This window comes from Odontesthes bonariensis, chromosome 16 (genome assembly GCF_027942865.1).
Source record: "Odontesthes bonariensis isolate fOdoBon6 chromosome 16, fOdoBon6.hap1, whole genome shotgun sequence".
In the NCBI taxonomy this organism is placed as follows: Eukaryota; Metazoa; Chordata; class Actinopteri; order Atheriniformes; family Atherinopsidae; genus Odontesthes; species Odontesthes bonariensis.
The window spans coordinates 7,607,733-7,631,720 of record NC_134521.1 but is presented as its reverse complement, the minus strand read 5'-3'; the positions used below and the strand labels follow the sequence as shown (position 1 = coordinate 7,631,720).

The following is a 23,988-nucleotide window of genomic DNA, read 5'->3' as shown; positions in this document are numbered from 1 at the left end:
AACTAGTATTCAAGGACATTTCGTCTGTTTTAAAGCTTGTTGACATTCATGTTTGGTCTTAACAACTATGTAAATTGAATTAAGTTTCTATTTTTTTTTTAAATCTATATTTACATCAGTAACTACAACTTTGCTGCTACTTACAGGTAACACCGGGGGTGTGTTTGCCATTGATAACGCCACAGGCCTCATCTTCACCGCAAAGAATCTGGATTTCACCTCTGTGGGCTTTTACACACTCACTGTGCGTGCCACAGACAGCGGATTTCCTCCATTAATGGCCACAGCTTCAGTTCGCATTTTCTTAATACTGTCTGACTTCTCCAAACCCAAATTCTCTCAGAAGGAGTATCAGGCTGAGGTAACGAGAGAGACAATGGAACGATGCTTTAATGGGAGAGGGGGCTGGGAGGGGGTGTTAGGTGGAATAAGGATGGGTTAAAGGTGTTTGGCAAAGATGGATGGTAACTGTTTGATTGATTTGCAGGAGGTAAATATCTTGATGACATGACTCATCGAAATGTTTGAATGTATCTCTGATTTCTGCTTTTACAGATAATGGAGAACAGCAAAATTGGAACACATGTGACCACTGTTACTGCCATTAGTCGCTCACCGCTCATTTATGACATCATCAGAGGCAACGAGGGGCGCCGCTTCTTTATTAACCAATATACTGGCGTAATCACTACTCGAAAGCCACTAGACTTTGAGGTGTGTTGATGTGAAATGCAATCTAATGTTTGGTGAAAATGAAACGGTGGCAAACGAGTCATAAAAAAATCAGTGGATGTATGAAACAAAATGCCAGTTCTCAGAGAAAGTTTGGGGCTTCATTTGTGACAGTTTCTAAAAATTTAAAGAAAAGAAAGCAAGAAATAACTACTTGAAATTGAAGTAACTTTGTGTAAACTAGTTTGAAAAAAAAAAATGCATGTAAATGGGTAAAAATGTAGAATACAAAAGAGAAAACTAATGGAGCACCATTGCAGAAAGTTATGACAACAGGCCAATTTGTTTTTGATGAAGTTACAAAAAGTAAACTTTATCATTATATTGTTCCTCAAAAACTTGAGATCTTAGTAGTCAGGGAAATCTGGACCAGTATTAAGGGATAAAAAAAATTATAAAATAGCAATATAACATTTTTTGATAAGGAGAAGCACAGAAACCTTTTCTCAGTAATGCAGATTTAATTGGTTTTTACATAAAGAGACAAAACTTGACAGCCTAAATCTGTGAGTCTGACTAAAGTTCCCCTGAAGTACTTTGGCAAGCTGGTCATGATGCTGGCAACAACCTAGCTGTCAAGTACCTGGAAAAGCTTTTCACGTGTGTCCCTTGGAGAATTGGTGCTGTTTGAAAGCTAATTGGAGTTTTTTCTTCTGGTAGCAAACAACATCCTACTTTCTGATGGTGCGTGCTCTGAGCATGGCTGGAGTGGAGGTCAGCACCACTGTCATTGTTCAAGTTGGGGATGTGAATGATAACCCACCTCAATTCCAACAAACCAGGTATTTGTGTTGATGTATAGATAAGTAGAGCTTTGGTACTGATATGCCACTTGTTTTTTTTGTTCAGCTTTGTTGAGCTCTGACTGAAGGTGTCAATAGTCTATTGTGAATTAAGGAGAGTGTTACTTTCCTTAGCATTTCCCTATTTTTTTTTTTTTTTCAAACAGGTATGTGGGCACAGTCAGCGAGGCTGCTCCAGTCAACAGTGTGGTCCTGGGAGAGGATGGCAAACCTTTGGTTATTCGGGCAGTAGATAATGACCGCAATCATAATGCCCTGTTAGTGTTCCAGATAATAGATGAGACCGCTCGTATGTTTTTCACTGTGGATTCTGGGACTGGGTCGATTCGGTAGGTACCAGTGCTCTGTAGAAATGAGAACAGTGACGTGCTGTTTTATCTAATTCACCTGTTTATGAACAAATACATTTTGTAATGGGTTTGTTTTGCATGGTTGTAAACTTTTTAGAACAATTGCCATTCTGGACTATGAAACCTTCCCAGAGTTCTTCTTTCGGGTTCACGTTCGAGACAGCGGTCAGCCTCCAATGAGTGCTGACAGCCCGGCAGAGGTGGTTATAAAGGCAAGTCAATGAGTCAGCTTTAACTGCGTCACAAACCATTTTTGACCCATTTTTATCAATGTTATTTTAGATGCTATTTTTTCCTGTATTCCCCCTGTCTTAGGTGATCAACATCAATGACTCCCCCCCAAAATTCTCCCAAGATATTTATGAGACGGTCCTCCTGCTGCCTACCTACGTGGGAGTGGAAGTCCTCAGGATTGAGGCTTTAGACCCTGACATGACTGCTGAGCTTAACAAGTCTGTCACACCCCAGCTGGCTTACTCTCTGGTAGACAGCAATTTGGAGCACTTTTCTGTGGAACGCTACACAGGGGTTGTGACTGTCATCAGTCAGAACCTCAATAAAGCCCGTTATCGCTTTAATGTGAAGGTAAGCGAGTGGCCGTTGGTGGGAATGACATATCAGAACTTTTATTTATACTCCCTGTTTCTCAGATAGGCTTGGACTGGCTTACCTAACGATCATTTTCACAGGCAGGCTAAAACATTTGGTCATTTGCAAAACTGTGGTTTCAGAGCTTGTTCTTAATCAGTGTATGGTAATGCAGGGTGGTTTTTAGTGTTTTTCTCGTGAAACAAAAGGGCAATGTACATAATGTTTAATGAAAATACATTACCAATTAACTACTTGTTATTCATATATAAAATATTTGTTTAACATAATACAATACAAATACAATGTTTTGTTTCTTTAAGGTATGGGATGGACGTTTTTCCAGCATATCATCGGTCACAGTGCTTGTGAGAGAAGCTATAGACAGCGGCCTCCTCTTCACTCTCCCGGTATACTCCGCCTCCATCCAAGAGAACATACCCAATATCACTGTAGTCACTGTTGTAAATACAGTTGGTCACCGCCTTAATGAGCCGCTGAAGTACACGCTGCTGAACCCCGGAGGACGCTTCACCATCCGACCCACCTGTGGAGTGGTGCTCACCACTGGCGTGCCGTTTGACCGCGAGGAGAAGGGGAGTTACGAGCTGGTGGTGGAAGTCAGCAGAGAGGATGAGATTTTGAGAGTGGCCAGGGTGACTGTGCAAGTACAGGTGGGTGCAGGGTTCTTTGCAGAGTGCAAATATGTCTTCTCTGACGCTGGAGATTTTTGCCACTTACAGGTATTTTCAGAACAGATGAGGTGAGTTAGTGAAAGGAGTGACAGAATCCTTGTACAAAGTCAGATGTAATGGGTGAGACGGTATGACAGCTCACTGTCAGTCAGGAGCTGGACTTCAGTTCAGTGCTGATGGCAAATTGTTTCTGGCGTTTAAAGTGCTTTTTCAGTGGGTGAGGGTATTGCATTGATCTTTAGATGAAATAATTCATGCTCGTATTCCTTGTTGTTCATCGGACTCCTTGAAATCAAAGTTTTGATTAAAATCTCGGCCTGGCAGGGGGTGAATTTGGGTAACCAAAGGCAACGTTTCATTGCTGTTAGGAAAAGTGCAGTGTTGTATTTAAGCCTAAATTAGAGCGTCATCTCAAAAGGAAATACACCTCCCAAATTGTGTTATCTTGATAATCTTGTTTTTCGTAACTGTCGGAAGCCAAAATTAAATGTACATTTCCATTAGATGCAGAGCCCCGCTTTAATGTAAACTTTAATGTAAATTTTCATATTGAATGTCTATTCTGTTTAGTCTGTCAAAATAGTTTTGTAATTATTTATTTTTCTTTATGAATCAGCTTATTCACTTATTTATGCCCATCTGCAGTTTTGGATGTCAGTGACTTAGATTGCGGCTTTGTTCAGGAGTCGAGAAGCTCTTTAAACTCTTTTATGTACCTTATGTCTGCTTTGAACATTTTAAATCAATTGTCCTCTGTGAAACAAGGGACTAATCAGATTCTATGTATGTTTAGCTACACCGAAATAAACTTGTTAATCTATTTAAAAATCTTTGAGGTTAGTAATCTTTCGGCTAAGATGCCTTTGCTGGTATTACACTGACAGTTACCAACACAACAGCTGTTATGAATAGTTTTATCTAATGTTACACCCCCTTAAAAGTCGGATATTTTCTTCTAAAAATGACTACCTTTTTCTAGGTGGAGGATGTGAACGACAATGCTCCAGAGTTTGTGAACCTCCCCTATTATGCTGCAGTTCAGGTGGAGGCAGAGCCAGGATCAGCCGTTTTCAGGGTCTCAACTGTTGACCAGGACTACGGTCCAAATGGAAAAGTGACTTACAGCCTTAAGACGCAGCACAGGAACTTTGAGGTGATAGCTTTGATTATCCTGCTTTGAATTGAATTTTCTTAGTTTCTATGGGAGGCTACAATATATCTCGTAACGATTTTGAAATTTCATGGGTTTGTACAGTGGTGTGTTTCTTACCTTGCAAAATATCAATTTCAATTCTATGCAGGTGAATCCTACGACAGGAGATCTAATCTTAAAGAAATCCTTTGAAGCAGATTTATCCAATACAGAATACAAGGTGATTCTCGTAGCCACCGATGGAGGCATCCCCCGTCTGTCCAGCGAGGTGGAGCTGCCTGTAACTGTTGTAAATAAAGCCATGCCAGTATTTGACAAGCCCTTTTATGGCATCACTGTCAGAGAGGATGTGGTTGTCTCCACCTCTGTTCTGTGCATCAATGCCAGCAGTCCTGAAGGCCAGGACATCATCTTCACCATCACAGATGGAGACCCTTCCCTGCAGTTTGACATTGGCTTTGACACAGGAGTCATCGGTGTGATTTATCCATTAGACTATGAGACCACTCAATACTACCGGTTAACAGTGAAGGCCACTGATACACTGACTGGGGCAAAGTCAGAGGTCGATGTGGACATGGTTGTTCTGGATGTGAATGACAACCCCCCGCTGTTTCAGAACACCTCCTACTCCACGGTCCTGTCTGAGAACTCCATCACCGGAACGTCTGTTTTACAGGTGTGTTTGCGTGTGTGTCTTAGTTAAGTCAGTTCAATGTGTACTCTGATTATCTGTTTACATTTCAGACGTTTTGCAAACAAATATTAGATGCCAAATCATTTATTCCTGCAGAGGAGTAATGCACCAGTTTAGTGTTCTTTTTGCATATAGGGGATGGCTTTATTGTGTGTTATTGTTGTTGCCTACTGTAAGACTGGTATACTTGATAGATATTCATTGTGTTTCAATCTTACCCCTTGCTATATTATCAATATCTATTTTATAATTAATTAATGTAAATGCATGGTATACTTTTTAGGACACTGGCCTGTTGTGCTATTTATCTTTAGCTTGATTCTTTGAAAGTTTATTCAGACTATTCAAAGACAAAGTACAGAAGAAGAAAAAACAATGAAATGAACATATATACTTGCTCTATCTGACAAATTCTCAAAATACAATATAAATACAAAATAAATGGTCCAAAAGGAATGTAGGCTGAAGCAAAAGCACGTATTGTTCACCCTTCTCACCAAATACCAGTAAGATATATTTGAAAACTCAACAGCAACTTCTCTGTCTGGGTATCATGACCTAATAACACAAGTCGATTCACCAACCTTCCTCTGACAGATTTCATGTAGAAGCCCATTTTTTATTCGGGTGTACTAAAACTGTCAACTGTATCACTGCCAAAGGGAAATGTGCATATGAAATAGGACAAGGCCGGCGTTTGTAACAACGTGCCTGGATGTAAAATGTGTCCTCTTCAGCTGAGCTATAACCACATCATTAGAGACAGTTAAAGCTTTTGAAGGTAAAGATCTTGCAAACCAGAAAAAAGTGCGAGAATTTTGAAACATTGTTTGTGTTCTCACTTTCTGTCACTGTTCTAAGCCACTACCCGTTCAATCCATTCCAAAAGCAGACTCCTACCAGCCCTAGTACAAAAACAGTTTAATAATGGAGCTGATTCATCCATCCATCCATCCATCCATCCATCCAGTTTCTATACCTGCTTAATCCAATTTAGGGTTGCAGGGCAGCTGGAGCCTATCCCAACTGTAATTTGGTGAGAGGCAGGGTACACCCTGGACAGGTTGCCAATCCATCACAGGACCACACAGAGACAAATGAGACACACAACCATCCAAGCTCACGCTCACTCCTAGGGACAATTTAGAGTCACCTAACATGATGAACCTAACATGCATGTTTTTGGGTGGTGGGAGGAAGCCAGACTACCTGGAGAATGCCCACACACACACGGGGAGAACATGCAAACTCCATACAGAAAGGCCCCAGCCGGGAATTGAACCTGGAACCCTGTGAGGTGACGGTGCTAACCACCACAGCACAGTGCAGCCCGAGCTGATCCATATCAAGCACTAAATAAAAATCTTTTTCCTTGTCCTTTTACTTTCTCACTTATCATGCTGACAAACAATTATGAAAACTGCAGTCTTGGACAATAGTTTTGTCATTTCATCAGATGACTGGTGTGACTAAACCAGTAAAAAGCAAGACATAGATCTCTGTACAATGGATTTTGTCACAACTTAGCCAGTGAGGCTGACATTATTTTTAATTACAATCTTGCTGTCCCTGGAAAAAGCAAGGGGAAAAAAAAAACATAACAAAACATTACAAAAATTCTATTCCACAAAGTGAGTCGATTGATGGTTTTATTTTCACAGTAAGACAATTGCTCCTACATGAAACTTGCAACAACAGTTTGTGGCTATTCTTGAGTCCCTGCATTATGATTCTGTGATAGAAAAAATTACTGTTGACTTTTCACGAGTATGCTTTGTTTTTTTGTTGCTTTGAGCAAAATAAGCCATTGAGGTTCATAATATTCCAAAGAACTGCGTATAACTGTACATATCTATAAAACTTTGGAACTCATTCTAAAACAATATGGCATATGTAGATTTGATTGTTCTTATCAGACTCTTGGTGAAACGTATACATTGTCTACTTTTTTCTAATGGAAAGTGTTTGCACTGTAGCATGCCAAGGTAAAAAAAATCAGATCTGAAGTTTTGCACAATGTGTTCCTCCCTCTTTAGGTCTTTGCCCAGGACCAAGACTCAGAAAAGAATGCAGTGGTAACTTACCAGATCCTATCTGACATCTACAACAGCTCCGACTACTTTCAAATTGACAGCAACAGTGGATTGGTATTTACAGCACGCATGCTTGACTATGAGCTCATGCAGCGCTACAACTTCATTGTCAGAGCAACAGACAGTGGAGAACCTGCCCTTAGCAGTGATGTCAGTGTCACAGTGACTGTAACTGACACAAACGACAACCCACCTAATTTTAGCCAAGCACTTTACGAGACCTTTGTCAGCGAGCTGGCTCCCAGGGGACATTTTGTGACTTGCATCCAGGCGTCAGATGCTGATATTTGTGATGCTCAAAGGCTGAGGTAAAAAAAAAAAAGTAGGATGTTTTAGAAAGCTATAGTTTTAGTCTTTAGAAAAGCACAATGCCTAACAGGCAATCTTGTTTTGGTTTAGAAAATCACAGTAGGTGTTCATTGTCAGTTTTGATTTATCTTTTTGTCAAGTGGTTTTGGCTCAGCAAGAAGCAAATTATTGAACTGTATTCTTTTTTTTTTTTTTTTTTTTCAGGTACAGTATTCTTTCAGGAAATGAGAAAACAACCTTTATGATGGAGCCAGATACAGGGGTTCTTCGTCTGTCTAACAAGAGGAGACAAGGCATGAAACTCTCCTATCAGCTCAATGTGTCTGTGTCAGATGGAGTCTTCACCAACACTGCACAGGTGAAACCACTCATCGGCGGTTACAATCTTGTCCTGTCAAATGTTTTGCAATTTGAAACCCCTGTAAACATCTTGTACCGAAGGCAGAAGGACCTTCGTCTGCAATTGCTCGTTTTCACATGATTATAAACATCTGCCTCAGCACTCGAGTATAAATAGAGTTTTCTGCAGAAGGTTAATATCATGTCATATCAGATTTACTATGAAGATTAGCAGCTAAATGAGAAATATGCTCACATCTGTACCATAATGGTTAATTACAAATTGGACATTTGCAGATCTTTATTTTTTTTTTGACCCTGCAATCCTAATTACTGTGGCAATGATATCCTATGTGTGTGTGTACGCAGTAGTTTCCAGAAAGGCATGAGTATCTGCAGGTGGTCTATAGTCTCCATAATTTGCTGTTGGCTTACAGGCTTGACGCTCATATGTTGATGTGATGATGTTAGACAAATCAGCCGGTAGTTACTCATTGTGATGGCATCAACATAATGACAGCAGACAGTGTTTGTTAGGATGATGTTTGAGACTGTGATTAACAGGTGATTGTACGAGTCCTGGGAGCTAATCTGTACAGCCCAGTATTCAGCCAGAGGTTTTACCTGGCTGAGGTCCAGGAAAACTCTCCTCCGGGGTCAAAAGTCATACAGGTGATTTATTTATTTATTTTCTCGCTTTGCTTCGACTTGTAATTGGTAATATTGAACTGACTGATATATGAATTTCTGTATGGACTTCCAGGTTCGTGCTACAGACGAGGACTCGGGGCCGAATGGCCAGATCACCTACTCCTTTATTAATGACCTCGGGAAAACTCAGTTCACCATTGATGCAGATGGAGTCATATCAACTGTTGAGAGATTAGACAGAGAAAATCCTCTTTACAAGGACATGGTGCTGACTGTCATGGCCCTGGATGGTGGAGGTATACACTTATTCATTTATTTAGCTAACCAGAATGTTTTCCACATAGAAACCTCTTCAGCTGATCAGCTGATGGGAAGGCCAAACATATTACAACAGTAATGTACGAGTGGAAGCCCTTGTTGGCATTGTAGGTGTCACATATATTGATGTTTTTTGTTTTTTTTCAGGACGTGCGTCATTTTGCACAGTGCGAGTGGTCCTTGCAGACGAAAATGACAACGCCCCACAGTTCAGAGCAGTGGAATACCGCCTGAGCATTAAAGCCAATGTTGCTAAAGGTTCTCTGGTCACACAGATTCAGGCCACTGACCCTGATGCCAGCTCTAACGGAAGGATAACGTACTCCCTTTACAGTGAGGCCCGGCTCTCATTGGTTGACGTTTTGGAGGTCAGTGAAGTTAACTGAATATTATAGAGGATTGCCCTTCATATCATCATTTTAAAGTCATCACATAAACACAAAATTACATCAAATGAAACCAAATGTGAACCTCAGCAAATGTATTTAAACTTCTTCAAAGTGCAAAATGTGTGCAATATATCCTGATTATCAATTAGGGGATATTATCAGCTGACACCACCACCTCATTTTTTACTGTAGATTACAAGTTTCTGCACATCTAATCTTAACAGTACACTGCCGTTAATGCTATATTCAATTTGAAAAAATAATAATAATCAAGTAAGGATCAAATTAAAAACATCTGATGAAAATGGAGCAAAATGACATACTTTAATAGATTCAATTTTGGAAGTAGCTTCGAATCAAAGATATCAAAGTCTCAAAAGCTGATTTAAATTTCTTTTTGCTGGTGTGCAGGTGGAGTCCGATAGTGGTTGGATGATGACTAAAAGTGCGGTGGACCACCTTCAGGGAACTGTACTGTCCTTCTTTGTGAAGGCCACAGACTGCGGTTCTCCACCCAAGCACTCCCTGGTGTCAGCCTTCATCCACGTCGTCCCCCCAGATGCATTTGTTCCCTCGTTCAGCCAGCCTCAGTACTCCTTCACCATCCCAGAGGACACAGCAGTGGGAACAGCGCTGGGGTCTGTGTACCTTGGCCCTGGGCAAACGGGGCTCTTTACTGCTGTTGGAGGAGAGATGCCTGACAGCAACCAGGGGGAGACCTTCCAGGTCGAGAAGGAGACGGGTCTCATCCGTCTGCTGAAGCCCCTGGATTACGAAGTTGTCAACATTTACCGCTTTAAGGTCGCAGCAACAACAAGAAGAGACCTGATCGAGTCTGTCTCCACTGTGGACCTTGAAGTAAAGGTTGGTGACACACAACAACACAAAGAGCCTGTTGGTATTTAGTGTGAGTAAGTGCATTGGAGAAGAATGTAAAATAGGGGAGGACCTGACAACTGGAAATTCTAAAGTGTCCCAACTCTGAGAAAAAGTGAGGAAAAATAAATCATATGTTGACTGTTGCAGGCGCATACATAATGGGGGCAACAGGTTCACATGTCCCTTGAACTTTTGATTAGATTATATTGGATGCTTCTGCTTCTTACTGTCTGAAAACCATTGTATCATTAAAAATAGTTTTAGAATGCTGTAGTTTTATGATAAATGCTCATTTTTATCATAAAATTGATTTAAGATATATTGCTTCAAGATGCAGGTCTGATATCAGCACTATTAGTTCATCCATCACCTTCAGTGCAGTTTAACTCTGCATATTGATCAATATATTTATCGATTTATTCACTTTCTCGCTGAAGAGTTTGTTCAAATGTTTGCTGAATAACAGTTTTGTGAAAAAGACTTAGGGAATTAGGGAAACATGCCTCCGTTTTTTTCTACCTTTAGTAGAAGTATTAGAAAAGCTGTGGCCCTTTTATTGACATGATGTGCCTCCAATTAATTTGAAATTAAAATTCTACCCAGTGCTTGTAGTAAGGATGTTGATGATGGGTCTTTTGCACAAGAAGTGTACAAGGTGTGTTCTCCAAGGACACTTGGGGTTGACATGGTGTTCTCTGAAACCAGAAATCTGATTGGCAGACGGCTGCTCTTTCTCCTGAGCCACGGCCCCACTGATGAGATCTCGGCTGACACCATCACCTCTCCTGAATACAAAACTGACAAATGTGTGCAAAACATGAAAGCATGTATAAACTCAAAGGAGTGTGATTCTCTTCCTAATTTTCAGTTAAAGAGATCATATTTAAAACTTGATACAGATATTCCTAAATATGCAGTTAATTGAATTAAAGATTATTCAAGAAATGGATTAGAAATATTCATTTGCTAGATTTATGAAAACGTAGACTTGGAATCTTACTCTTCATTACATTGTCCTTTCGAGACATATTTACATGTTACAGAGCTGAATCACAGACAATTCGCTATTTTCCAGATTCTAGACGTGAATGACAACAAGCCAGCATTTGAGACGAGCAGCTACATGGCCACCGTGATGGAGGGGATGCCAGCGGGCACAAGAGCAATCCAAGTGCGTGCGCTTGATCCAGACTGGGGCTCTAATGGACAGGTGTGACAGCTAAATTCCTTTCAGTATTTTTTTGTTGTATTTTTACACAAATGTGTTTCGCGATTTAAAGAGTTAAAGATGCTTTGAAAAGCTGTTGCATATATCTTCTTTACATCACAGGTAACCTACAGCCTTGGGCCTCTGCTCTTCTACAATCTGGACTTTACGAAGGACACTCAGCCCCTCGCCGGCCCTCTCAGTACCAGTTCTGTCTTTGCCATTGATAGTAAAACAGGCTGGATCACCACAGTGGGTCAGATGGACCACGAGGTCTGCTCCAGCTACAGCTTTGAAGTAGTGGCCTCTGACCTGGCTGACTTGCTGCCCCTATCCTCCACAGCAGTGGTAACCATCACTGTGTCAGACGTTAACGACAACCCTCCGTGGTTTGAGAGGGAGTTCTACAGGGGTGCGGTGAAGGAGAGTGATCCCCTCGGTGAGGTAGTGGCTGTTCTGAAGACCAGAGATCGAGATGGCACTGATCAAAACCGCCTTGTTAGCTTTTATATCACAGGTGATCACAATTACTCAATTTTTGTAGTTTCAGCAGTGAGATGTGATTGTGTTTAGGGTGGAAAATTATACACAATTTCCTTAACCAATACTTAGTTGCATTAATAGTGGATGTTCTTCCCCAAATGTTGACAATTCTTTTTTTTAACAACTGACAGCTATTACCATTTTAAACTCCATCCAAAAAAAATGTCACTGATACACTTTCCCTTTTTAGTTCTGACACTGTTGGAAGTACGTTGTCAGAGTCCTGCCGCTCATTAGCAGCTACAGCAGCTCTCTCTGCTGTTGCACACTCAGCTCAAACCTGTCAACTTCTCCTAGCAAACACAAATGTTTTACCCAGCTTATTATGGTGCCATCAGCTAAATTTATAGGTGGTTTAGTAGAAAGCTGGTAGAAAAAGACCAAGATAGTAAGGTCTAAATGCCTAGATTTGAGACCCCTAAACAGCAGTTCACAAACCAGTGGATGAAATCACCATGGCCCTGTCCATCTTTTATATGTTGTCCATGTTCAGCATTAGCATGAGTGACTCGTAAGTCGCCGAAAAGCAAAACAGCCAGATTTATTTTCTTTGTTTCCCCTTCCTTTTAATATTTCACAGTTTGCGTTGCACTAAAAATATTTCAAGGATATAGAAAAAGGATGGATGGATGGAAGTGAAATCGTGTAAAAATAATAAAATAAGTAATAAAATTGGCAAAATGAAATGTTCTGTAAAAAAACTGTACAGCGTGTACAGCCTCAGTTCTCAACAAGTCGGGATGCTGCGTAAGATATAAATAAAAACTGAATGCAATGACTTGCAGAACTCAGAAACCGTTTTGTTCAAGGTGTGACATTTTACTATTTCATGAAAAGTTATTTTTCAATTTGATGGCAGCAACAGTTCTCAAAGAAGTTTGAAAAGGGCCATGTTTGCCACTTTGTTGTATCACATCTTCTTTGAACAACAACCTGTAAACATCCAGGAGCTCTGCTGCTGGAACTTTTTTCTATTCTTGATTGTAGCTGCTCACCAGTCCTGGGTCTTCTTTGTTGTATTTTGCATATACAACATATTTTTCATCCCACCCATATTTCAATTGGCGTCATGCTGTAATTAGCATTGCATCAACGAAATATGCAAGGTCTTTCCTGAAAAAGATGTCATCTGGAGGGGAGCATATGTTGCTCTAAGCTTGTATATACCGTTCAGTATTGAGGGTGCCTCAAGAAGTTTCCAGTTCCATAGGGTGTCATGCCAGATAGTCCCTCTCCTCTTTAGGGTGGAGGAAACAGCATCCTTGATTTCCACAACAAATGTCAAATTGGGATTCTGACAGCAGAACAGTCGGACCATAGTACTGCTTTTACTTGGTCCCAGTTCATTCTAAATTATTTTTAACCAAGATTTTTTCAGAATTCTGAATCCCCACCCATCTTTTCTTCTGAGAGACTCTGCCTTTCCAAGGCGTTTTTCTTTTTTTTTGCCCAATCATGTTACTGAACATTTGCTAAATAACCTAATTTGATGCAAAATGTCCCCCCAGCAGCTTTTCTTTTTTTTTTAGTACCACTTACTTTTCCAGCTTTTTGATGCTCCTGTCCCTACTTTTTTTTTGACATGTTGCTGTTATCAAATTCAAGATGAGCTGGTATTTTTCATTAACTACAAAGTGTCTCACTTTCAACATTTGATAACTTTTCTATATTCTGTTGTGGGTAAAATATAGGTTTATGAGATTTGCAAATAACGGCATTCTGGTTTTATTTAAACTTCATATAGCATCCCAACTTTTTTCTAAATGAAGGTTCTATATTAGCTATACATATTTTAAAAGGCTGGAGTTATAAAAAAGCTCTCACCTTGATAACAAGTGTTTATCATTCTCTTTACACTGTGTGACAGTGCCAGCATATGATGAAGATTTTCCTTCTGTTCTGCTATTATACAAATTAGACTAATGGAAGAGCTGGTCATAAAGGGTCAAAGATTTAAACTGTGCAGTGCCATGGTGTTGCCCCACTTACATTATGATGACATCGGTTTTGATTGCACTTAAGGGTACTGCGTCATTGCGTATGTCGGTAGTGTGGATGAGTAGGGAACCTCGTGCTTACTCATCTTGTGGATCAATGAATGGTAGTTCCAGTTTGTTCACAATGCCTTCTCACGTCTCTCTTCTCTATTTGGTGTGTTTGATTCTTATGTGTGTTGTCTCCAGGTGGAAATCAGCTTGGTGTGTTTAGCCTTGCCCTCATCCAGGGGGAGTGGAAGGTGTATGTTAGTGATCTGTTGGATCGTGAGCAGCAGGACTGGTATCTGCTGAATATCACAGCTAGCGATGGCCTATACGTCTCTCACACTGCTGTGGAGGTCACCGTCATGGATGCCAATGACAACAGTCCCATCTGCAACCAGGTCAGACGAGATGACATATTTTTTTTATATGCAAATCAATTAACTTTTTCTTTTAATTATTTTAAAAATCTTACCTACATTGCACTTGTTTTTTCTTTTATCTATGAATATGGAGAAGAGTTTTGTGAAAGATAAGTGTTTTGGCTTTAAAATATTTTCTTCATTGGTGAATATGGTTGAAAAGTAATTAATTGATTTAATTTAGGATGGTTTCTGTTATTATCACATTGTCACAAGTTATGAGGAAAACTTGCAATATGCCATATCATTGTTCACTATTGCAATGACAATATATAACACTCCAATGGTGTTAATCTCAGGTGAATTAATGAGGACTGCACTCTACTTCTGCACCTGTGTATGCTAGTTAGTTGTAGAAAATGCACAAACAAAGAATTTCCTCTAAATAGAATGCAGCCCTTATCAATGCAACTTTGCTGCTTCTGTTTCAAGGCAGAATGTCTTTCTAATGACTGCGTAATCATAAATTCTCAATGCATCGTGGAGCACTAATGCAAATCATCTTCGCCAATCCCATCATTCAATGCGTGGTTAACAAAATACAGCATAAAAAAACAATGTTCATTTTCTGATTGACAAAGAATTTGTTGAGGTGCCAGTTTCCATAATAATGAACTCATTTTTAGCTAATTCCAATGGTGACTTATTTCAGAAAAAAAACCGTCTTAGATAATATAGAATTTGCATATTTATGACATGGTGAGAAAAGCAAAGTCTGGGACTGCTGTAGTTGAGCCAGGATTTGTTCAGTTAAAATATTGATTCTCTGTTCCACAGTGTATTACAGAACAGACTGAAAGTAAATTACTTTGAGCACATTGTACAATAAGTCAGGACATGTGCTGGAATCTCTCTATAACCTGACTTTTAGGTGGCTACTGTACATTGTGGAAGTAATATTAATCTTGAAAATGCCCACAGTCAAAAAATTGATGGATCATGTTTGTTAGGTTATATAAAATCACCCAATTTACACAGCAAATGACAGAATTTTTTGATAAGAAACAATTCATTCAAGCCCGTTGTGCGAATTCCTGTGAAGCAACTTTAAGACTCATCTGAAAACAACATTAATTTTGTTGCTAAAGCTGATCCATGAGAAGCAAATCATGGATAAGATAAGATAACTGGGCTGTGAATTCCTCTGGGAGTATCTCCTTGCGTTTATTAGTATTCAGCAGTTCTTCAGTTTCACATAATTAGTTGAGGAACTTTCATTTTCCTTAAAATGCTTAATAATTTTCTTTGAATTCCTTCTTCTCTCCTCGCTCTCCTCTGATATTCTTTCTGTTCTCAGCCAAGTCGAGCCTCTGTAACTACAAAGTAGTTACTCTGGCATTGCATGATAGCAGCATCAAAGACATTTATGGTCAGACAGTGTCCTATAATTGTGGTTTTTTTGCACATTACACTACACACATTTTTACAACATTTTGCTTGTAAATGTTGTGGCAAAGCTAGTTTCGTTTGTTCAACAAACCCATTTTCAGAACAGATGCAAAATTGTATAAAGTAATTAATTCATATCATTATTTTATCTTCTATCAAACAGACACGGGTACAAAGGAAATGATTTTCAGTATGTTTATCGACCAATTTCTATGTATTTAGAAAATAATTTAAAAAATCCCAAATAGAATTTCATGCCAGCAAAACACAACAACAAGTTGGAAGAGAGGCATGTCTATCATTTTATTACAGTGGCCTTCTGTAATTACACTCTTTCATCATTTGCAAACTGATTAACTGATTGTACTAATTATTGCAGTTTAGCAAGAGGAATCTATCCGTCCTTGCTAAACACAAGATTTAAATTGCTCAAAAGTCTGTGGTTGTAGCTGTCTGTTTACCATATGTGGCCACACATTTTCTAAAGGAGACAGATGTGCAGATGTGGTCTACAGATGGGTCAGCTAAGTACACTCATTCTGTGTATATGATGCCATGTTGGTGCAAGTTGTACAGAATGACATCTGGCTGAAACATCCATGGGTCCCCTTGGGAAAAGTTGTTGCCTTGATGTTAGCATATTAACATAATTCCAATTCATACCACTGCATCAATGGTACCCTCACACAAATACAAGTCACCGATACCATGGACTCTGATGCAGCCCCACACACCATCACAAATGCTTGATTTTATTCTATTCCCACATAACAGCCACTATGAACTATCTTTAACTTTAATCTTTGGCATGTTGAACTAAATGTTAATTGTCCCCAAAAGTAGCTGAAATATTGACTCCTCTGTCTCTTCATCTGATATTACCTTGTGCCTGTATAACTTGGCACCGTTTCAACGATAACATGATAGATGGCCTCCTCCTTGTGTAATAAGATTTCAGGTTACATTTCTGGTTGCGGCGTCGGCCTGTGCTGAGTGTCGATGGTTTTCCAAAGTACCCCGTAGTCTATATGGCTGGATAAATCATGATAGCATGACAGTTTTTCATGTACTGCAACCTGAGGGCTCAAAGATCACATACTTCCATCAGTGGTTTACGTCCTTGGCCTTTCCGGACTGAGATTTCCCCAGACTCCCTGAATCTTTTCACATTAATGTGCACTGAGAATGTTGACAGACCAAAGTTCTTCGCAATTTTTCGTTGACAATCATTTCTTTGTAACTGATCAGTGATTCTCTGACAGATTTGGCCACAAAGTGGTAAGCAATAACTCATCCTTGCTTTACAAAACTAGGCCTGTGGTGGATGTAACACGCTCACCTGTCGTGAGTCATTCTGCTTCTACAACTGTTTTACTCATCTAAAAATTTTGTTCTATTTTTGCCTCTCTTCCAATTTTTTTGAGTGTGTTGCTGGTATCAAACTATTTGATTTATTGATATTTTCCGGCTACAATGAAGTTGCCAGTTGAGACACTGAAAATTATTTGTTTTGTATTCAAGAAATTCAAAGGAATGAATAAATTACAGATTTAAGTATTTTGTTGCCCTTTATAAAACTTTCCTGCTTTTCTTGAAATGAAAATATGTTCAGTGGCAGTGGAACTAAATGTTGAGCTTTTATTGCATTAATAATGACTTGATTGGTTGTCAAAATAGTAACTGATTGATTATCTCTTGATGACCTGGTCACTTAATCAACTAATTGTTCCAATAATTTATGGATAGCGCTGATGTAGCAGATTAAAAGCTACACGGAAAGATATTTCACACTGCATATGGATGTCGTACGGTAATATTCAAACTGTGCTGTGTCGCTGTGTTAGATGAGACTGTGAGTACACTCAGTTCATTTCCAGAGGCGATTATTGGCAGGAGTGGACGCTGGGTCAGGAAAGGGTGCTTAACTCTGTTGACCTTGTCCTCACAGCAGAGATAATGGATGCAACACCCAACAGTCAAATTTTCTATTCAGATGTGTTGAACATGTGGGCTTTTATTTCTCTGTCAATATGGCTAGTATGCTCTCATTATATGTTTGTATATCTCTGCATTTCTATGTGTCCTGCCAGGCGGTGTATAGTGCTTCTTTTTCTGAGGACATTCCCACTAACAAGGGCATTCTGACAGTGGGTGCAACAGATGCTGACTCAGGCTCTAGTGCAGAGATCCAGTATTCGCTGTTTGGCATTGGGGTGGAAGATTTCTATATGGATGCTAACACTGGTAATTTTAGTCGCTCTTTTTTCACATTTTTTTTTATGATAAAAGCCATATATATGTATATGTATATACTCCTAGAAAAAAAAGAACTAAATAGAGCTTAAGAGTTCTTCTGACACCTTTCCTTTTTGTCTTAAGGTGAGTTGCGAACAGCCACCGCGATGGATAGAGAAATGACAACTGACTACAAACTCATTACCCAGGCAACTGATGGGGGAGGGCTGTTCTGCAGATCTGACATTTCTCTCAAGTTGTTGGATGTGAATGACAATGCCCCCTCATTTTCCTCCTCTCATTACCTGGTTAGTGTATATGAGAATGCTGTCCCCAAAGCGTTACTTACCCGACTGCAAGCCAGCGACCCAGACGAAGGTAAGCTGGTGGGGTGTTATGCTGGTGCATGTTAGATATGTAAAATCTGAGCCAAGGAAGCATAGTGCAGACTGTTTAATTTATTCATTCAAGTCTCGATTCAAGCACAGTTCCCAAACAGATGACTGAGCTGTCTGAGCAAGATCATGAGCCAAAGGTAGAAATATTGCGTGTGACATATGTATTCCAGACAATTTGTATAATCTGTCCCTTCCAGGTTTGAACCGTACAGTGATCTATTCACTGGTGGATTCAGTAAATGGCTTCTTTTCCATTGACCCAGTAACTGGAATAGTGGTTTTGGAGAAATCCCTGGACAGAGAGAGCCAGGATTCCTATCGTCTGCGTGTCCAGGCTACTGACCGACTTGGACAAGAGGGGGCGCTTTCCTCACAGGTTGGTGATGCATGCAGTGGTGGCATGGTGATTGAAACTGAGTGTAAAACTGTCAAGCTGAAAAAAGTTAGGGGCTTCTGCAGAAACAAAGTGGCGGAATTTTGTAATGTAACTACTTACTTTAAATTCATAACTGTAGTAAAGTACAGGTATGCTTACTTTACTATGCATCTACTATAAAATACTTCTACGAAAATGAGATGGTCATTTTTATTTTTAACAACATTTAGCATGACAACATAGTTTTTACATATGAAAGGCATGGAGTTTCTGAGCGATTGTTATTCGATGCTTTAATACATTAGATTTCACATGGAAGTAGAGATGTAATTTTGGTCATATATCTGTGGTAATTATTGCCAATCGTTGAGTTCTTTTCTAATGATACTAAAATGTTCACCGTTTCACCTTTTTCTATGAATTTGCTGCTTTTCCCAACTGATTTGGTGACGAGGGGTGATAACAGTAGAAAGGTGCTGGGTTTGATCCCCAGCATGTTGGTTGCTGACTGACTACCCTCATGTTGAAATGGCATTTCAATCTATTGAGCCCCTGAAATCTATTAGAGCAGTGGTTCCCAAACTGTGGTACGCGTACCCCTAGTGGTACGCGGAGGTACTGCAGGGGTTACGCGGCGCACAGGGAGTTTTTTATTTTTTATTTATTAAGGCGTCACACTTTTATGGATGACTGTTTATGAAGGAGACTCCAGTTTTGAGATGAATGTTACATGAGTTAGGCCTGTTAATGTATTCTTAAAAAGAGAGAGAAATGAGTTATGTTCATGTATTCTTAAAAAAAAGAGATAGATAACAAAGGAAGATTATTTTCATTTAGTATTTATGCTATTTTGGTTAATTATTTATATTTCAAGAAAATGTTTTTTATTCTTATGTTGAATTCAACTGAGGTTAAAAAAAAAAAGAGAGAGAAAGCCTGAGAATTTTATGTTCAAGTTAAGGATATTAAATAAAATGATTTTCATGTAATAACCACTGTGTTGCTCTACTTTTGGAGAATCATCGCACGCGTTGTATGTGTGAGGGGGTACTCGTGGTGTGACAAGAAGGCTCAGGGGGTACTCAGGCCAAAAAAGGTTGGGAACCACTGTATTAGAGTGTTAGACTTGATGTGTTTAATTAATTTTGGCCAGTAGATGCCACTGTTTGTGCAGCTTACGATCAGTTTGTCTGAGCACACATAGCAACCATAAATGGAATGATCAAAATGATCATAAACATATAGTATTAACTTTAGTATTAGAAAAGCTAACTAATGAACGTAAGCAATCAAAAATGAATCAGATTTGAATATTAAACCATTTTAACGGTGATGTACGCAAAATGTGCTAAGTACACAATGTGGTCATGTGATGAAGATGTGCAATCTGTATCTCATTTCACATGCATCGATTTTAAAATGAGCCCATGAATAAAAACATCTTGTTTACTGAAGGGATGAGATAAAGAACCAGGTAGATTTCAATTAAGATAGATCATCATCAAACTGTGCGGTTGCTGGGATGTGAAAGATGAAGAATGTGACAGAAGAGGGACAGAACTGTCTGAAGACCTCAAACAGTGTTGACTCTCCCATCTAAAATGTGTCACTATCTGAGGGTCCTTTCATGCTGCTAAAACATGCCATGAACACATGCTGAAATAAGAAAAAGACTCTCTTGCCAACTTTGTTGACTCGCTTGAATTGATTAATTTTTCAGTCCACAATGTTTTTTAATTAAAAAATTTTTTAGTAAGCCTTTTACTTCTTTCCCTCCCATTATTGTTTGTGCACCAGCTTTCAATGATGCTAAAATTGACCTCTCAGTACTGCAGACAAATTAACTGGTAGGCTGTATTTTAACTCTCTCCCTTTGCTTTTACAGGTTGATGTAACCATTATGGTGCTCGATGTAAATGACAATGCTCCAGTTTTCCAGAAGAGGGACTATGCTGTTACTGTCCCAGAAGATGTAGCAGTGGGAACAGAGGTGCTACGCTTGTTAGCGACAAGTGCTGACATCGGACCTAATGCTGAGATCATCTACAGCATCCGGTCAGGCAACGAGTTAGGAAGGTTCACTATAGACATGAAACTGGGTAAGCCAATGCAGATTTTTTTGTGATCCTAAATTAAATCCTAAATTAACGTTTAGATGTAATAAAATTTACCCTTTGAATTAGATGAACTGCTTTGGTTAGCATGAATTACATAGTTTGACTCTGTGACGCATTCCAAAAACAAAAACAAATTAACACAACCCAATTTAATTGGTTTGAATATATGCTGCGCTGTGTGTATATTAAGGCTCCATTTCAGTGGCTGATGACTTGGACTTTGAGGTGTGTAAGGATTACTACATCACTGTTGAGGCCTGGGACAGCGGAAATCCGCCTCTCAGCACAGCTACCATGGTAATCATTGAACTCATGGATGTCAATGACAACGCTCCAGCCTTTGATCAGGACCTCTACAATGTACTGATCGGCGAGGATGCATCCATTGGGCAGACCGTTACAAGGGTAACAGTTGGTCTTAACTTGTTCCCCATCCTCATATCTTTACTTTTGTCTTTTTCAAAAACTTTTGTTTTACATGTGTGTGTGTGTGTGTGTGTGTGTGTGTGTGTGTGTGTGTGTGTGTGTGTTTTGTAGGTATTAGCGGAAGATCTGGACAGCCAAGTGAATGGGCGGATCACCTACTCCATTCTCAAAGGTGATCGGAGCAACCAATTCTGGATCGATCCTGTAACAGGACTGCTTAAAGTCAATAAGAGGCTTGACAGAGAGCTAGTAAGGAGGCATTTTTAAGAATACTATCTCATGAAAGAAATAAACTGAATGATTTTTCTTATCCATAAACACTCCTGACAGAAAATACCCAAAAGGATCAACCCCCAGTGAAATCTCATTGTGCAATTATAACTGTTTACCTTACAGATAATATACATACAGACATGCAGATATCCCACATTTTCCTTTTTACTATCTAGATATCCAGATACACTTTGTCGGTGCAGGCATTCGACAGTGGTTCTCCTGCCATGTCCTCCACCGTTACAGTTAACATCAACATCTCCGACGTTAACGACAACCCTCCTGTTTTCACTCCTCCCAACTCCACTGCCGTCATACAGGTAAGTCTGTGAGTGTGTTTCCACACTGTAGTCATCTCTTTGTTTCTATGTCATTTCAGCTCCTTATCTGACTGTACTTTCAGCTCAACCAGGCGGCTGGCACCACCCTGCTGAAGCTGTCAGTCAGCGATAAAGACTCCTCAAGAAACGGCCCTCCCTTTGTCTTTCGCATTATGTCGGGAAATGAGGGAGATTTCTTCACTTTGGACCAAACTGGGACTCTGAAGTCAAATCGTGTCTTTGGCCCTGAAGCCCCTAGAGAATTCACTCTTGAAATCCAGGTATATCTTAACTATCAGCATGGTTAGACACATTGTCTCTCAGTAGGAGTTACACATTATTTAAACCTGAAACCCAAAAACCTTGAATAGTTTAGCCATTTAGAAACTTGGGTATCCTCTAAATATGGGACTCGGAATACTCAAACACACATGTGTGCTGCATTAAGTCTGAATTCTGTCACGGACCGCCATTATATTAGGGACATTGTCTGACTTAAAGCTAAAAATATCGGTCCTAAATTTTTCTTCTTCCTTTGAGTGCATAGCTCACATTAACTTTTTTTTCATGTCATAGGCAAGTGACTCTGGTAAGCCAAATCTTACCTCCTCTTCCTGGGTGTTTCTGAGAGTGATTGGGAATAGCCGGTACAAGCCAACCGTCTCCCCACTGGAAATCTTCATTGTCATAGTAACAGATACCTTCCCGGGCGGTCTGATCAGTCAGATCTATGCAACCGACCGCGACTCCAGCGACGTTCTGTCATTTATCCAGAAGCCTGAGTCTAAGAGCATGTTTAAGATTAACAGACAAGATGGCAGCATTGCAGCTCTGCCAGGCCTGGAACCGGGAAGGTACATGGCACACAAACACATAGTGAATAACATATACAGTGAAAAAACACGATATTGTAAACAAAACAAACAAAATCTAACGCATTTTCTTGCCCTCTCTCAGGTACCAGATAAATGCAACAGTGAGTGACGGACGTTTTGCTGCGATAGCTGATGTGTCAGTCCAAGTTGAACAAGTGACTGATGTGATGCTGCGTAGTTCCCTGACCTTACGATTTAGCTCTCTTTCCCCAGAAGACATACTTGGTCGCTACCTTAACCAGATCAAATTAACTCTAAGGGAACTAGCAGGTTGGAAATGGTCACCAGGGCAACAGGATCCCCTTCACGTGCTCAGTGTGCAGCCAGTGCAGGGGACATCGAATGTCGACTTAGTTCTCGCCATGGAGAGGCCGGAGACATCCGGCAGCGGAAGGATGGGGGGTTTCTACTCACCGCAGGAGTTGTCTGCAAAGCTGGATGAGGCTGCAGCGCGGGGTCAGATACGTGGTGTCTTGACTGGGGCGACTCTGATGGGGAATGCTTGTTCTGAGAAGCTGGATTGTGGGGAGCGAGTGTGTGAAAACACACTGGTGATGGAGGGTGGCTCACTTGTTACCTACAGCACGGAAAGAGTCAGCTTAGTTTCGCCAAGGTTTCGCCGTACAGAGACCTGCATCTGCCCTGGTGAGCACTGCACTCGGGTTTCCACTTGAAAGCTATGTAAACCCTGCTCACATTATCAGTTTCCTTTATATGTTACAATAACTTATAGCGGATAATCGTTTTAATTCAAATTTATACAATCTTGAAGGCTCTAAGTAGTGACGTACTGAATTCTGTTTTGCTGACTTTTATTTTTTATGGTATGTAAAAAATGTATAGTACTATTATAAAAAAAAGAAAAATTGGCATAGAAGCATATATTATGTATACAATATCTAAGGACAAAACCTTACATTTGCTTTAGCTAGATATTACTCTGACATTGGTATTATTTTCTGATGTTCATGCGTCTTCTTTTTTTCCAAAACAGGAGGGACATGCCCCACCCCTGTGGAGCTTTGTGAAGGTCAGTCCTGTCCAGCAGACATGCAGTGTGTGCGTTCTGGTCCTACAGCGCCATCTGTCTGCCAGTGTCAGCCAGAGAAAATAGATGGGTGTGCGGGTAGGATTTGATTTTGCGCATTATTTTTTGGATCTTTCATTTGCACTTGTTCCAGGTGGACAAGTAGATCGAAATCAATCTAAATCAATACTTCAACTTGAAGTTGAAACTTTTTCTCATCTGTCTCTGTGTTTTGTGAATGAGCAGGCCAAACCTCTCTGAGCTTCTCTGGAAACAGTTACATCAAGTACAGAGTGACGGAGAGTGGCCAGAGTGGGGAGATGAGGCTCGGCCTGAGGATCAGAACGCTTCAGAGAAGAGGAGTCATCATGTTCACACGTGTTAACCCCTGTACCATGCTGAAGG

At 40.0% G+C, this 23,988-nt stretch overlaps 1 protein-coding gene across 1 annotated transcript in view; it reads left to right on the top strand.

Annotated features, from left to right (window-relative positions):
* fat3b (FAT atypical cadherin 3b) overlaps nucleotides 1-23,988 on the top strand; it is a 75,503-nt gene that overhangs the window by 29,634 nt on the left and 21,881 nt on the right. The window contains exons 13-42 of the mRNA XM_075487369.1: nucleotides 147-361; nucleotides 556-714; nucleotides 1,393-1,514; nucleotides 1,682-1,864; nucleotides 1,983-2,097; nucleotides 2,201-2,470; nucleotides 2,797-3,147; nucleotides 4,148-4,321; nucleotides 4,470-5,000; nucleotides 7,055-7,419; nucleotides 7,625-7,778; nucleotides 8,324-8,431; nucleotides 8,523-8,706; nucleotides 8,876-9,096; nucleotides 9,529-9,981; nucleotides 11,072-11,206; nucleotides 11,327-11,720; nucleotides 13,930-14,126; nucleotides 17,627-17,780; nucleotides 17,916-18,149; nucleotides 18,367-18,545; nucleotides 20,431-20,644; nucleotides 20,853-21,067; nucleotides 21,200-21,337; nucleotides 21,538-21,681; nucleotides 21,765-21,962; nucleotides 22,258-22,535; nucleotides 22,639-23,201; nucleotides 23,551-23,682; nucleotides 23,830-23,987. Coding sequence (XP_075343484.1) covers nucleotides 147-361; nucleotides 556-714; nucleotides 1,393-1,514; nucleotides 1,682-1,864; nucleotides 1,983-2,097; nucleotides 2,201-2,470; nucleotides 2,797-3,147; nucleotides 4,148-4,321; nucleotides 4,470-5,000; nucleotides 7,055-7,419; nucleotides 7,625-7,778; nucleotides 8,324-8,431; nucleotides 8,523-8,706; nucleotides 8,876-9,096; nucleotides 9,529-9,981; nucleotides 11,072-11,206; nucleotides 11,327-11,720; nucleotides 13,930-14,126; nucleotides 17,627-17,780; nucleotides 17,916-18,149; nucleotides 18,367-18,545; nucleotides 20,431-20,644; nucleotides 20,853-21,067; nucleotides 21,200-21,337; nucleotides 21,538-21,681; nucleotides 21,765-21,962; nucleotides 22,258-22,535; nucleotides 22,639-23,201; nucleotides 23,551-23,682; nucleotides 23,830-23,987 — 6,938 coding nt within the window. The remainder of the gene's footprint in view (nucleotides 1-146; nucleotides 362-555; nucleotides 715-1,392; nucleotides 1,515-1,681; nucleotides 1,865-1,982; nucleotides 2,098-2,200; nucleotides 2,471-2,796; nucleotides 3,148-4,147; nucleotides 4,322-4,469; nucleotides 5,001-7,054; nucleotides 7,420-7,624; nucleotides 7,779-8,323; nucleotides 8,432-8,522; nucleotides 8,707-8,875; nucleotides 9,097-9,528; nucleotides 9,982-11,071; nucleotides 11,207-11,326; nucleotides 11,721-13,929; nucleotides 14,127-17,626; nucleotides 17,781-17,915; nucleotides 18,150-18,366; nucleotides 18,546-20,430; nucleotides 20,645-20,852; nucleotides 21,068-21,199; nucleotides 21,338-21,537; nucleotides 21,682-21,764; nucleotides 21,963-22,257; nucleotides 22,536-22,638; nucleotides 23,202-23,550; nucleotides 23,683-23,829; nucleotide 23,988) is intronic.